The 16,764-nt window shown below is 39.5% G+C and overlaps 1 protein-coding gene across 1 annotated transcript; it reads left to right on the top strand.

Moving 5' to 3' along the window:
• Nucleotides 1-15,358: 15,358 nt before the first annotated feature.
• Nucleotides 15,359-16,170, top strand: LOC134654763 (3-oxoacyl-[acyl-carrier-protein] reductase FabG-like). The gene has a single exon (XM_063510234.1). The coding sequence runs from the start codon at nucleotides 15,409-15,411 to the stop codon at nucleotides 16,168-16,170; it is 762 nt and encodes a 253-aa protein (XP_063366304.1). The 5' UTR covers nucleotides 15,359-15,408.
• The last annotated feature ends 594 nt before the right edge of the window (nucleotides 16,171-16,764 follow it).

Raw genomic sequence — 16,764 nt, 5'->3', positions numbered from 1 at the left:
AGAATACCGGGCACAACACCTCGGCTCACCGGGGTCGCTCCCAGAAGTCGTCGGCAACGTCAAGGGTCTGCTAGGCTTCCTGGTAGAGCTGGGTTGGCAGGAATAGTGCCGCCAACCCATCACGCAAAATAGGCGCAATAATATGACGTCGAGTTGCGGAAACCAAGCCCGCGAATACATATAACATGATCTCGGTGAAATAATGTGTACTAGAGTACTGTCAGCAGCAAAGGCAAAATTATCTACCATCCCTTTTACGGTAATTATTTCTAGTTTCTACAGTTACGAGCCTATAAATATCCACCACATTATTATTAATTGTTTTACGTGTAGAGACATAATTAATTTGTGTAGTTAAAAACATATTACTTAACTATTTTTTACGAATCATAAAAAAGATACGCGTGTCAACGATCAAACCTATTTTGTTTAGCGCCATATTGAGTCTACTATTTGCGCGGTTTCTACTTTTAAAATGTTAAATTCGATCATGGCATTCCTCTATTCAGCTATCATAATTGTCAACAAAGTTCTGTAAAAATACGATAGAAAATATTCATTAATTCCTTATAAAATTTATTTTTCATATATCTACTTATTTAGTACAAGATTCAAGAATAAGTTCACGCCAAGTAGACATATATTAATTCTGTAAATATTTCAAAGGACACACAACACAACATAACGTTTGACTCGTAGTCTTATCCAAAACTACTCTGATGCTGAAAGTAGGTACTAATATATGTCACAACTAAATTAATAGTGACAGTATAAAGTGGCCATCTTTGTTACAATACAACGTTGGCTGTCAATATATATTTGACGCTGACTGTGCATTATTCACTGCATAAAAACTTCCTAACCAACAAACCTCAAAAACAAAAACTCTCCGCTCGCCCTTACCCACAGCCTTACCGTATGATTGCCCTGCCCCTCAATGGCTCGCCCTGACGCGCTTCGTCACTAGGACCCTAAGTACGATCAAACGCCATACAATGACTAAAACATTTCACATTTACATACTATACCTTTTCGTCCGATATCAGGGAACCGCTGACGTATGTAGGGCGTTTGAAAGTCACGACTTTAAGAGATTGAAGGCTAGACTTTCGCTCTTTCATTTGAGTTTGTACTTTCGGAAATTGGTTCTCGTATACAGTTTCAAAGACTATTTGAATGTAGATTGAAACTACGTGGATTATTTTGTTTGGTTACTTTACAAATTACGTATGACACATAAAGTCAGTGTCATTTCAAATCGCGGAAAAACAGCACATAATATAAATTAAGTTTATCATTTTTATCATAATATTCAGTAAAATTTGAAGAAGAAATAGCAAGACGCCAGCGTACCAAATCCGGCCTCTACAAATGAGAGGACCCTCAGCACCCGGTAACCCAACCTCCAACCAAATACTTACAAATACCTACTTGTTTACATCTTTTTTGTATGGTCAGTACTGCAGTATTTTGTCTCAAACAGTCGCAAAATAGGTGTGTGATCAGGGTCTCTATTGTTTCCCAAATAGTTTTAAGCCATAATGTATTGTTTGCCCGAATTTTCGTTACTCATAATTCATTTGGTTCAGAAACGCTTCACTTTTCAGGATTGTCATAAAACATACCTAACCTAACCTATCTATAGGATAACCTAACGAAAATCCTGAAATGTTAACGGTTTCAGTTTTATGACTTATGATAATATGACAAACAATACATTATGACTAGGGCTTCCAAATACCGGACTTCTCACAATACCGGTATTAATACCGAAACTGTCTTCATCAATACCGGGATCCCGGGATCCCGGTATTGGATATGAATCGCTTAAAAATATATAGTTTTATTAAAAAGGGGAATTAGAAAGGCTCACTCGAATACCAGATATGTCCTAAAAGCTATTACAACAATAAACAATCAATGCCGCCATCTGCAATAATTTTATTTCACACTCCAGGTTGGCAATAATTTTATCCAATTTGTTGTCTTCACCTCACCAGTCACATTTGTAGTCCAACTTAACCAACCAGACAACATTTTTTCAAATTTCCGTCAAAATTGGTTTGCCATTATTACAGTTATCTTTGCTCTTTCGTTTTATTTTTTGATAAAATGATAAGAACTAATTATGTTAATGTTAATGTCACTATCATCATATTCATCACTCACATAACTTCAGGATTCATCCACCACCAACCACCAAATATTTATCTGACGCATTAGGCAACGATCTTGTTTCAATAATAAAATGCGGGCTAGAGACCAGTTAGAGTTAGACCAAGTAAAGTCTGCAACGATTTTGACAGCATACGCAGTATGCAGTGCAAGTATTATTTGTACGTCATAATTTTATAGAAGTTTGACGTTTAATATAACACCTGCACTGCGCGTGATATCAAATTCGTTACAGACTTTTCTTGGTCTAACTCTAGATAATAATAATAATAATAAACACGAGCTCAACTAGCGTCTCCACGAAACGCACGTTCACCACCCTCGCCCGCCTCGTCCGTCTCCTCGCAACCGTCGTCGGGCGATGAATTCGCCACCGCGCCCGACACCAGCGAGTCGAGCGACGAGTGCGGGCCGCCGCCGCCGCCGCCACGACCACCTGCGCGACGAGGGCGGCCACCGCTGCCGGCACGCTTGGGGCCTGCGGGACATCCTGCCCCGCCCACGGCTCCCGCTGCCGGTGGTATAGTGCGTCGCATGAGATGGACTCGACAAATGAACGAGAATGTCATGCGCGCCTATTATGGGGCTACAGAGGGGGGAACACAGCTATCCGCCTATCGTTCAAGAATACTGCCTCTGTTTCAGGCTCTTGAACCCACCATCACCGTGTCGGAGCAGCGATTATCGGATCAGGTGCGCGTCATTCAGCGGCTAAAGCGGTTGGATGACTCGACACTTGATCGGCTTCGCCTGGAGGCTCTCTCTGCTTGCGCGGCCTCCACCTCGGCGCGGGACCCGCCCGCGACGTCGCCGAATCCGGTGCCCGCACCCGACCGGGCACCGGGGGCACCGCGGTTGGATCTCAACGCCGACGAGGAGGAGATCGCGCAGAGTGTGAGTAGTACAGCCAATGAGCAACTGAGGAGGACTCTGGATGAGGCGATTACGCAGTATCGCTCCACTCCCAACACTAGGCCACGATTACCACGTTTGCCTATGAATAAACGCAATCTAGCGCTAATGGGAGCCCTAAACGCTTTACTAGAGCCATATTTGCGGACTAGTAAAGATTTAGATGATACGCACGCGATCATGTATTGCGGAGCCATCGCGGCGTGCCGTGTTGCACGAGTCAAGTTTCCGGACTCTGAACGTGCACCTAGGACCGCCGGAGGTGCCCCCGCATGGCAAATACGGATCGAGCGACGTATCAGCTCCTTTAGGACTCTTATCGCAAAGCTGATCTGCTTCAGGGGGGGCAACAATCGCCCCCGAGTAATGCGCTTTGTAAACCAGGCGTTCGCGGGGACGGATATCAGGCCCCGCGACTACATGGCCAACGTTACGGAGCGCATCGACTTTCTAAAGCAGAAAGTCTATGCATGGGCAAACCGTATTCGCCGCTACAGAGAGCGTGTGGATCGATTCCAGCAGAATCGTCTTTTCCAGAGTGACCAAAGGAAGGTGTACCGAAAGTGGGAGGAAACCAACCTTCGTGAGTCCGACACGCAGCCGCCGGATCCTACTGTCATGACTGACTTCTGGCGTAGCATCTGGTCGGTGCCTGTCGGACACACCGAGGGGAGTTGGATGAATGTTGTCGAGCGTGAGTGCGAGTCCATTGAACCTATGGGGGTAGTCACTATCACCCCCGATGACGTAAGTTGTGCCATCCGCACGACCCAGAACTGGAAAAGTCCTGGGCCGGATGGATTGCACAACTTCTGGCTAAAATGGTTCCGATGCTCGCACTCCTGCTTGGCAGCACAATTTCAACAAGCCCTCGAGCTTGGTTCTCTCCCACCTTCCTTAACAACTGGTGTCACCTTCCTGCTCTTCAAGTCCGGTAGTACCACGGAAGCAAAAAACTACAGACCCATCACATGCTTGCCTACACTCTACAAGCTCCTTACATCCATTTTGAGAGCAAAAATCAACGCGCACATTGTCGCAAATAATATTTTGGCTTCCGCTCAAAATGGATGTAGGGTTGGGTCCCGTGGTACTAAAGAGCTCCTCCTCATAGACATGACCATATGCCAACAAATCCGGCGGAACAAGGGGGCCCTCTCAGCCGCTTGGATTGACTACAAGAAGGCCTATGATTCGGTGCCTCATTCATGGCTAGGGAGGGTCTTAGAGCTGTATAAAGTTGATGCAACTTTGAGAGCCTTCCTAAGCGCGTGTATGGGGCGGTGGACCACAGTCCTTCGTCAACCAGGAGGCGGGAATGACCGCTCTGGTCCGCAGGATTTTATAAGGATTGAGCGAGGAATCTTTCAGGGTGACAGTCTGAGTCCCCTGTGGTTCTGCCTAGCTCTGAATCCCCTCAGCACCCTGCTGAAAGATTTGGGACTAGGTTGCCGGCTTCGGAGAGAGGGTGAAGTCATTTCTCACCTTCTGTACATGGATGACCTCAAATTATTTGCACCAAATAACCAAGACTTGTTGGACCTACTGAAAACTACCGAAGTCTTCAGTAGTGCCATCAACATGGAGTTTGGTGTCGATAAATGTGCGGTTATACATGTAGAGCGGGGGAGGGTTGTAAATTCAACAAATTTACAACTCTCTGAGACAATGGCTTTCAGATCTATCTCTGAATCAGAAACCTATAAATACCTTGGTATGTCACAGTCGTTGGGTATTGAGGACGAGGGTATTAGACGGTCGGTGAAGGAGCGCTTTTTCAGTCGGCTCACAAAAGTCCTTAACAGTCTTTTGTCAGGAGGCAACAAAGTGTGCGCCTTCAACGCCTGGGTAATGCCCCTACTCACATACTCCTTTGGCATACTAAGGTGGACTCAGACCGAGCTGGACGCCCTGGATCGGAGGGTCCGATCACTGCTCACCGCACATCGCATGCTACACCCACGCTCGTCAGTTATGAGATTGTACATCCCACGGAAATGTGGAGGCCGAGGCTTCCTAAACGCCAAGGATCTCCACAACCGCGAGGTGTACAATCTCAGGAATTATTTCCTTAACAACGAGTGTGGGATGCATCGTGATGTGGTGGCAGTAGACAGGAACCTCACGCCGCTCTCCTTGGCAAACGAGAACTGGCGCAAACCTGTGGTACTAAGTACTGCGGATCGCAAGGCGGCATGGGAGAGTAAGGTGCTACACGGGCGGTTCTACAAGGCCCTCACGGGACCTGATGTGGACCTGCTCGCGTCGGTGAACTGGTTACGATTCGGGGACCTCTTCGGAGAAACCGAGGGTTTTGCCTGTGCAATTGCGGACGAAGTAATGATGACGAACAACTATCGGAAATATATCCTGAAGGACGGTACGGTCGACATTTGTCGGGCATGCCGCCGTCCCGGAGAGTCACTCAGGCATATCATTTCCGGTTGTTCTCATCTTGCTAACGGCGAGTACTTGCACAGACATAATCTCGTAGCCAGGATTATTCACCAGCAGCTTGCTCTTCTATACGGCCTTGTGGACCGCGAAGTACCGTACTACAAGTATTCACCTGCGCAAGTTCTCGAGAATGGTCGTGCCACGCTCTATTGGGATCGATCTATCATCACTGACAGGACTATTGTAGCCAATAAGCCTGACATTGTTATAATAGATCGATCGCAGCGCCGGGCCGTGCTCGTTGACATCACCATCCCCCATGATGAGAATCTCGTGAAAGCCGAGAAGGACAAGTCTAGTAAGTACCTAGACTTGGCTCACGAGATAACCGCCATGTGGGATGTTGATTCGACGATCATTGTCCCGATAGTTGTTTCAGCGAACGGTCTAATAGCGAAGAGTCTCGACCAACATCTTGAGAGACTCTCGCTAGGTGGTTGGATCAAGGGTCAGATGCAGAAGGCGGTGATCTTGGACACGGCGCGGATAGTCCGCCGGTTCCTCTCTCTGCAGCCCTGACCACCGGCAGCTTGGGCCTTGCCCCGCTGCTGGCGGCGCCCTAGGTTAGGTTTTTTATAATATGTTTATAAGTTTTTGTATTGTTTTTGTAAATGCTTTTGTATTTTATTTTTATATCCATATTATAAACAACCTAACTTGTGATGAAAAATAAATAGAGTGAATAGTAATAATAATAAAGGTTTTTTATTTCACCTCACAAAGGATAATTTTACAAAATAAACTTAGATTTTATTTTTACCTTTGTGAGGGACTGGAGTCTGAACTAGGTTAGACCTGTATTACAGATCTCCAGGCCCTCACCCCGGAAATACAAGTTGCAGTGATAAAATAGCAGTAATAGTGTGTTGACAATGATAATTTATGAGGTACTTAAAAGTAAAAAGAAGAGCTTAAAACTAAATATATGAAAATAAAGTAATTTGCATGCCTATTTTTGTTTAAAATACGTGTGTTATGTGAGTGTGTGTGTATGTGTAATTGTGTATGTATGTGCTGAAAGGAGATCCTCAATTTCTTCATATGTTAATGTAACCAACCAGTTTGTAACCTTCAATTTGCATTCTCTAAATGTCAATTTATAAATTCTAAGTAGTCTATTTATTTTATTATATAATTTTGGGCTCAGGTAGTGAAAAAGCCGTCCTGCTAGTGCCAGACGGAAACTATGGACCTCACAGACATGGTCTGTACGACGCCTATTTGAGGTGCCATCCTCTGTAATTTCAAGGGTTTTATGTTTCCTTATAATAACCTGTCGAATAAATAATCCTCTTACTGTTAATAATTTGCATTCCCGATACAGTTTCGAAGTAGGATATAAAAAGTGTTTTTTAGTCATAACCTTTAATACAGCACGTTGACCCCGCTCCACTTTCAAAAGTAAGGTTTTACCTGCCCCACCCCAAACACAAACACAATAAGATAACAAGGACTGCGCTAGAGCAAAGTATACAGTTTTCAGTGTTTCAGATGCGTCTGACCTTTAGTAAGCTTTTTGATATAGCCGAATATAATGATTTAAAGGGGTTATACTGCGCATTTCCCTCATTTTTTAAAATACCGGGATCCCGGTATTGCCTTTAAAAATACCGGTATTGAAAAATGCGTTTAAAAAGACGGGATCCCGGGATCCCGAAATACCGGGATTCCGGTATTGGAAGCCCTAATTATGACTTAAAACTTTATGGGAAACAACGGGACCCCGTGTGGATCAATATAAAAAAAAACGATGGAAAATATAAATAGGTAAACAGTTGCATGCAAATATGACAAGCACGAGTAACGGTCAAGTACAATGTATTTCCAGAAACGTACGAATCTAATATTGCTATGCCTAAAAACAACAATTGTCAACGACAGAAAGCGGTCGCCCTTCAAAAGGACGCGGCTGAAACAGGTAAAGCAGGTAGCCTAAGAGCGAAAATAAACAAAAACATTTATGGAAAATACTTTCGCATGAAGCGAACAGCCGTCATGAATAGATCTTGTAATGCTATTTATGTTGATTCAATTCTTGCACAAGACGTTTGGATCGAGCGCAGAATCCTTATCTGCTATTTGGAGTTTGGAGTAACAGGTTTTTATAGAATCATATTTTATCCATTTTTATAGGGATGTAGATTCGGTTTGGCTTCAAAGTAAAGCACCATAAATATACTCGTAGTCGCTTATTTGTGAAACTCCTTTCGCTCACGGATGCGCAAATTCGATTATGCCGATCATCTTTTGTTTTCTTGTGCAGGTGGCGTTTTGTTGATTTTTCATCACACTTGCTCGAAATAGTTATTTTCGATACAAGTGCGAAAAAGAGGAAATTCGAAACGAGTGGCGATAAATTAAAACACGACCGAAGGGAGTGTTTTAAATCGTCACGAGTTGCGAATTACATATTCGCACGTGTATCGAACAACGTTTTACAGTACATATGGCACTTTAAAGTTTCGACATACGCACGAAAAGTGCTATTTTACGCACTAGTGCGGAAAAGTAGCCCCATATGTACCTACTGTAAAAGATCTTATTTCATGCAGGTGTACTGAAGGACAAAGGCCTATATTGATCCCTTAGGGAGTTATATTAGCTTTCTTTTTTAATTATATCACTAATTCCTACGAACCAAGTTAGGTTATAAGTAAAATACTTTGTTTAAAGTCAAGGTATCAGGGAGGTTTACATTTAAAATACTTCGATTATATTTTAATATTTATGTTTATGTTTAAAGATATTTAATTTAATAGCCGTTTAAAATATTTTTACACAATATGTTCATTCGTGGCTGAATGCCGAAGGTCTGTGTCTTCGAAACCTGTCAAGAAACGACTATATGGCGGACGAATATTTGAAATGTCACCGTATTTAATAATTATTTCACTTAAAATTTAATTTTTTCTTCGCAAGTGTGATGAAAAACATTGTGTGTCCGGGGGTAAGAATATTGCAAACTCCAGTCTTTAATGCACTCCAGTCTGCGGCTGTCGTGCATCTAAAGACCTCGTATGCAAAATTTCACTTACCCCCCAACGTTGAACAATGTACAGTCGCATGTTTTAATTTATGACCCATTTTTGTACCTTGTCACAGTGACAATAGCAATGAGGTCTCTAGCGACTTTCACTGTGACAAGGTACAAAAGTGGGTCATAAGTCATAAATTAAAACATGCGACTGTACTATAATTTCCGACCGATTTCGTACCATGTCACAGTGACAATCAATATAAAAGTCGCTAGAGACCTCATACTATTGTGGAACGTGAGTTACACGGAAGATAGAGACAGAGGCCGCTGTGATAATTTGAATGTCGGTTTTGATAGACGTATTATTACGAGTTTGTTAAATATTAAGCTTTATAATTAAGAAACGTCGAAAAACAAAGTCTTTAATATCTAATCTTATAAAAGTTATAATTTTATAAATATAAAATGCCGTTTAATTTTTTTATCAGATTAAGTTTTGTACAGTCACCTGCAATAATATGTTACACAACGACGGCCGCAAAAATATCTGACACGATCTAATTTGTAGAGCCATAAGAGCGTGTCACATATTTTTGCGGCCTTCGTAGAGTAACATATTATTGCAGGTGACTGTACACCCAACTTTGGAGTTTTCGTATTTTCATGAAAATGTGAATTTAGGATTTAAAGTGAGATCCATACATGTATTATTATGTAACGTGACGTCAACGTGTTATTCCAACAATACGATTCATAGACAATGACATCGTAATGTCAGATGTTTTTGAGGTTATCCATTCGTTACTGCGATTTTTGATTAAAATCTTTTTAGAAATTATGATTTTCAGTGGTTATTTGGTTGATTTCAATAGGTACTTTGTGAGTTTCTTTATACAACAACATTTTAAGTGATGACTATTGTGTAATTCCAGAGAAAAAGTGTGACAGTGTCTTCGAGTGTTTACGTGATAGGACAAGTAAACGAATACACTTTACTTCCACTACACCTAAAGCAAAAATGGATCCTACGCTAATAAAGTCGTAGTCTTAAAGCAGCTTTAAAATATAACACCGACATTAAGTTAACGGCAATCGCCCACTTTTTCAGCTCGTTGAAAGCTTTAACTTTCTAAATGTGAAACAGTGGTTCTCAAATGGTGGTCAGAAGAGAGATGTTTTAGCCAGAATGATTTTTTTGTATCATATTAATAACAAAATATTTTCTTTTACTTTCCCTATTATTTTATCAAAAAATCGGAATATATTGCTTTTAAATTTTATTATAAAGTATAAAAAGATATTTTTTTACATTTAAAACACATTGATTCTAGTACGCATAGCATGCAAATAAAATCTGAAAAATTCTTCCTTTTCTTTTCTATTCTAGAAGTCCGCTAAAGTTTGGAAACCACTGCTGAATACAAACTAACAAAATGCACTTCCTAGCGAGCTCACCAAATTGTCTACAGTACAAAAGGTTCCCGTTTTAGAACTCTTTATGCCGCTGTATAAACTGGGCGCATTCTTGGAACATGTCAGGAGTGTTTCACTGAATTTCAGATAGCTAATAGAATAGAGAGTCCACTTGTGAAGGAAACGCTTCATCAGGCATTTTGAGAGTTGGTAGGTCGTGCCAGTCATTGGCACTCCAGTTTTGTGGGAAAATTTACTTACAACCTTTTTTTATAAATTTATCTTAATCCAAATAAAGTGCATATTTAAACTCGATTCAAGTAAATATATTTAAGGGAAGTTTTGTTATATCTTACTTGAGATATAAAGATTCTTAAACCTGAAAAAAAAAATTGTAAATACCTACTGTAATTTTCTCGTTGCTCATGTGAAATAACCGAATGGGCGTGTTTAGTACCAAGTCACAGAATAAGTAATAGTATTATGATACAGAATGGCCACGCACCGCCCCGCCCCCACTCGCATTACCTCGCCCCGCGACCATCCCGCGACATGAATCTGGCGGACTTCTAGCGTGCTCTCAGTAAAGCGACTTACCCACACATACACAATGACGCGTGTACAGACGTGCCGTGCACACATATAAACGCAAATGATTTCTGATGTATGGCCTGTCCGCCCTGTGACCAAGTGAGCTCTCTGCACTAAGTTACGCTAACAATAGGTGTAAACTAGTTTAAACACATAAACATACCGGTTGTTGTCCCTTTCACGTGCTCGTGTAAGTTCGGCGAGCGCCTTTCATGTTCCGTTAGCTGAGTTACTATTGATATTGCTTGAAAACATGTTGCTTCATACACTTGTTTTCAGGAGAGTCAAGAACAACACGAGCGGAAAAAAGACTAAAAGGTGGTTATGTAAAGTTAACAAGTCTTGTAAATACCTACGACAAATATGACTATAATAACTCTTTATTGCAAAGCTCAAGGTAGTTAAAGCTATATGACATTCTCGTGTGATAATTGCGAGATCGTTTACAGTGTTTGAATTTTTCATATCTTTCATATAATTTAACCTAATCATTATAATATCATATAGGTAAGTACTAAGTAATTATTCTGTGAATCTATACAACTTATACTAACATTTTTAGGACGGACGTGTATCAAAAATGACCGCTCATATGGAGACAAGCGTGGAGAACGAGGCACGGAACTCGTGGTGCCTACAATCATACAGCTATAGGTACATGAAGCCCCTTGTTTAGTATTCCACCTTAATACTGCTATACTGACTTATTGGATGTAGCGAGGCTACTGGCCAGCGACACAGGAAAAAAGGTCTGTAAAACATCAAAGAACTGACAGGTTCAGTGTCACCGCAAAATCGCGAAGGAAATGATCTCCTAATTCGCAAGAAAAACAGTAAAACCTTCATTCAAGTGCGTGTAAATAACCAGGAAGCAGCCATCAACCCACAGAAGCTTCTGCCAGCTGCAGAACACAAAACTACCGGTAAGGCCAGTCACCTTCCTTGGTCATGTATAGTATAGGTACAGCAATTACAGCTAGTCCACCACCATTGGCTTTACACCACACCCCTGTTCCCAAGATCTTTTTTCAGCGACTATGACCTTGTAATAAAGAGGCCTATCTTCGAAACAGTTAAAGGCGGGCTATAAGAAATAGGAATAAAGGTTTAAGTGTGAAAAAAATTGCCGCAAACTCTTTACTGCAAGACTGCAAGATTATGAGTTTGCGGCGCTTGCAGTGGAGACAATGGGGCCTTGATCGACAGACATGAAACGTTCATGGGAGACCTGTCAACACGGCTGGTCGACGCCTCGGGAGACCATGGCTGGCGCTTACTTCTGCCAGCTTAATCTCTGCCAATACAGAGGGGTAACGCAGCCAGCGTTATGGGCTCAATGCCGCAGGCGGAGGTTTTAGAAGGGGTATTCTTTTTATAACTTCGTTTATATGTTTTAGTTTCATTTAATATTATACTAGTTTTAATTTTTTAAGTAGTTTTATTTGAATGTGAGTTTAGTTATTAGTTAGTTTTAATAATATTATTCGATATACCTATTTAATTTATTATAATCAGTAAAATATAAATGTAGAATGTCACATAAATAGTAGTAAATTTACTGCTGCCATTTACATTATATTATTGAAATTAAAAATATGCTCTCAGTTTAAATGTGATTATGATATTACTTTGGTAAACGGTTTTAATATTTTTTTTACTAAAGGCTCCGTCAGAGGATGTTTTTTCCATTACAACCGGGCCATGTGACGAAAAGGGGAGGCATGGAGCCTCGTGAACCCGAAAATATCATGGAAGCGTGGGACATTATTTCGAAGCAGCTTAAAAAGCACAAAATCCATAGGTATGTTGTGCGTTCGAAGGCAGCGTACAAACAATACAATAGAAGGGTTAGTACAGTGATGTTAGATGCCAACTTGAATTTTATGGTACAAATTTGCAAAAAAATATGGTACTCAATGGAAGGTCGAGAAAAAAATAAATAAATAATAAATAACTAAATCGCACAAATAACGATTGATACGGATGGCCAATGGCATTAACATGACATTGCCATAGACCCCTAACATATTTTATTCAATTCATCAAAAAGAAAGCAAGACCTTACGAACATAAAATATACTTACATAATATACATACATACATATATTTATGTACATAATATATTATTTGTATATATTTATGTATGTTTATGTATGTGTATTAAGTTCGCCTTTTGTACAGTGTGTTTTCTTATGTGCAATAAAGATTAAATAAATAAATAAATAAAATAAAATAATGCAAACTATACCTACGTACATCCAACAAAAAAAAAATATTACATGAAAATTTAGAGAAAAATTAAATAAAGTCGATATATTTCTGATTTTTTTTACTTAACAGAGTTGTCACCCTGCTCCGAAAAAAAACAGAAGTCATAGAAACTAAATATGTATTAATAATTCAATTCAGTTCAATTTATATTTTATTACAGATAACAAAAGATCCATATTACATTAAAATTAAAATCACTAACACAAAAAAGATAATAACTTAAAATTAAAACAATATTACAATAAAAATAAAATTAATTTAAAATAGACACATTAAATTAAAATTATTTAATTAATAATGTTCTATGCTAAAGTATTATATTCGTGACATTATTTATATTTGGAGGCGCAGACACTTGAAAAGGTTGTATATTTAACCCGCACTCGAGGCGATACACAAAAATATCATATTGTGTATGTCATTGAAGAAAATAGGTAGAGGAGCCGGGGGCTTAATGTAACAGGGGTAAGTAGTAACGCTCAATTTTGACGGGGAATTAAAAACATTTAATTTTTTTTTTGCTGAATGACTTTCTTATAACTCGAGGAATAACGTAAACACCGCCATTGCCCCGCCAGAGATCGAAGCGAGTGGATGTGCATACGAGCTCTGTTTCGACCAGGTACTGAAAAAAAATTACGTTGCAACAACTCCCAGTTTTTCAAAAAGTGTCTGATGTAAAGGATGCGTAAACATTTAAAATTATTTTGTAATAGGAATTAGTACTTAGATTACAAACCCTCATTATACATAGGTATTGTAGACAATGCAGGCCTTTTTCCTAAAACTGTTACAACAAGCCCCCCGCTCATGTATAATTTATTGGCGCTACGGGCCAAATTTTTCATCCAAAGGTTTTTGTACATACTTAGTAGGGCTTCCAAATACCGGACTTCTCACAATACCGGTATTAATACCGAAACTGTCTTCATCAATACCGGGATCCCGGGATCCCGGTATTGGATATGAATCGCTTAAAAATATATAGTTTTATTAAAAAGGGGAATTAGAAAGGCTCACTGGAATACCAGATATGTCCTAAAAGCTATTACAACAATAAACAATCAATGCCGCCATCTGCAATATTTTTATTTCACACTCCAGGTTGGCAATAATTTTATCCAATTTGTTGACTTCACCTCACCAGTCACATTTGTAGTCCAACTTAACCAACCAGAGAATTGGTTTGCCATTATCACAGTTATCCTTGCTCTTTCGTTTTATTTTTTGATAAAATTATAAGAACTAATTATGTTAATGTTAATGTCACTATCATATTATCCTATTCATCACTCACATAACTTCATCAGGATTCATCCACCACCAACCACCAAATATTTATCAACGCATTAGGCAACGATCTTGTTTCAATAATAAAATGCGGGCTAGAGACCAGTTAGAGTTAGACCAAGTAAAGTCTCCAACGATTTTGATAGCATACGCAGTACGCAGTGCAAGTGTTATTTGTACATCATAATTTCATAGAAGTTTGACATTTAATATAACACTTGCACTGCGCGTGCTATCAAAATCGTTGCAGACTTTTCTTGGTCTAACTCTAGATGCGTCTGACGTTTAGTAAGCTATTTGATACAGCCGAATATAATGGATTTAAAGGGTTTATACTGCGCATTTCCCTCATTTTTTAAATACCGGGATCCCGGTATTGCCTTTAAAAATACCGGTATTGAAAAAGGGTTTAAAAAGACGGGATCCCGGGATCCCGAAATACCGGGATCCCGGTATTGGAAGCCCTAATACTTAGTAAAAGTTTGTTTGTTATAATTTTTGAGAGAGAGCCGAGATTTTTTTGTTAGCAAATAACGCCGAACAGCACATCTCCGGCACATATACGTCCGTCGGCTAGAAATAACCCGACAGATTTAAAGCTGTGTTCTTGACTGCATTTTAGACACTAAAATGTCATACAAAGTTTTCTATTTCTAAAATCGGTCTTGATTTAGAGATAATGACAATTCTTGTGAAAAATTGTTGCTCTAACTACTCGGTGAATAACTCCTTTCTGGTTTTTCTGTAAATTAAACAAAAAACGTTACTTAATCGTTGTAATGTTTGTTTTTGGCCAATATATAAAAATAAATAAAGTGTCGTGTCCAGAAAACACAAACACTCACACAATTTTTTTTGCTGAATTTGACTTAAGAGTAACATTATTTGCACTTTATAACATCAGAAATGCGTGGTTAAGGAAGTATATATTTGGGGGAATTATTACATAGGTTAATAGCCTTGCGTACATTATTAGGACGAAAGACCTATTGTATTTGGAGCAATAATACAATAATTGAATATAGGTACTTCTGTAATAGCACATGTAACATACCTACCCTAAGGTATTTATCTTTTGTACATTTTGTAGAAAAAATCAAGCATCCAGAGAATTAGGTAGGTAACTGACAGACATTTAAGTGTTTTGATGTATTCACTAATCACTAATTTGTTATTTAAATTAATAATTCTAACTCTAACCTTGAAACAAAAACCTAGCCACAAATTTGACGTTAACTTGTTGTTTACACGTGCATCTTAGGTACCTATATAAGTAACCAGCTCAAAGACTTATCCCACAGTATTCTCTTTGAATTGACGTAATGAGTTTTACCGATAAAGTGGCGATAGTGACCGGAGCGAGCTCTGGTCTCGGAGCCGCCGCGGCATTCGCACTCGCGCGAGAGGGCGCTAAAATCGCCCTTGTAGCCCGAAACGGTGACAAACTCAACCAGGTCGCTAAGAAATGCGAAGAGTGTGGATCTAAACCCCTCATCATCGTAGCAGATATCAGCAAAGACGAAGAAGCCAAAAACATCGTTAAAACCACAGTGGAATCCTTCGGACAGTTAGACATCCTAATTAACAACGCTGGAATAGTCGGAATTTCTTCTATGTTAGACGAAGAGATCATCAATTATTATGACCTAGTCGTTAATACAAATCTACGCGCTACAGTGCATTTGACGTGCCTTTCCGCTCCTCATCTGATTAAGACGAAGGGTAATGTGATCAATGTGTCAAGTGTAGCTGGGATAAGGGTTCCAGGGAAAAACTACATGTGTTATGCCGTGTCGAAAGCTGGAGTGGATCATTTCACCCGCTGTGCTGCTTTGGACTTGGCTCAGTATGGTGTGAGGGTGAACAGCATCAATCCAGGTCCGGTGAATACTGACATCGTGGTGAACGCGGGTGCGCCAAACCCTGATAAAATCTGGGAGACGTTCAAATCCAATACAGCCTTGAAGAAGATATCAGAGCCTGAGGAGGTAGCTGATTTGATTCTGTTTATAGCCAGCGATAGAGCGAGAAGTATTACCGGCTCTTCTGTTGTAACTGACAATGGTTTGCTCGTGGCTATGTAGTATTTACAAGCCAAGCAAATGATTGGTTTATTACGATAGGAATATATAGTTTTTATTTATTGTTTGTATGTTTAATATGAACTAGCAGTTTGGTTTATGGACACAGACACAAAATTTGAACCCACTCACACTTATAAAAGTATGAAATTTTGGAAGTTAGCAAACTTAAGAACTGGGCATTATTTGGTGAAGGTGAAGGTTAAGGTTATAAGCTTAAAATTATGAGTGATTAAAATTTTCTTCTATATTAACGTGTTTGTTAATTGACATCCTATTCCTGAACAGTGGCACACTCTTATAGGCTAATAATTAAAAAAAAATCCTGAATGTCACATTGTTATTCAGCACTAGAAAAAATAATATTTATTTAATGATTAAATAAAAATATTAAGATTAAAGAATGAAGGTCTGTAATAGGAATTTTGAAAGTAGGTACATATAAAAAAAATATGATAATTTTATATTTGTTTGATTATATCATAATTTATATATCTTGATAAAAGTTCTTTCGTTTTTTTGTGTGCATCCAACGAGCATAATTTTCAACTGCTTCAAAATTATTTTTCCTACTTGTCACTTATCAGCTCTTTCATG

The sequence above is a fragment of the Cydia amplana genome, chromosome 15 (assembly GCF_948474715.1).
Source record: "Cydia amplana chromosome 15, ilCydAmpl1.1, whole genome shotgun sequence".
Classification (NCBI taxonomy): domain Eukaryota; kingdom Metazoa; phylum Arthropoda; class Insecta; order Lepidoptera; family Tortricidae; genus Cydia; species Cydia amplana.
The sequence above is the reverse complement of the archived record's forward strand: the minus strand, read 5'-3'. Positions and strand labels throughout refer to the sequence as shown.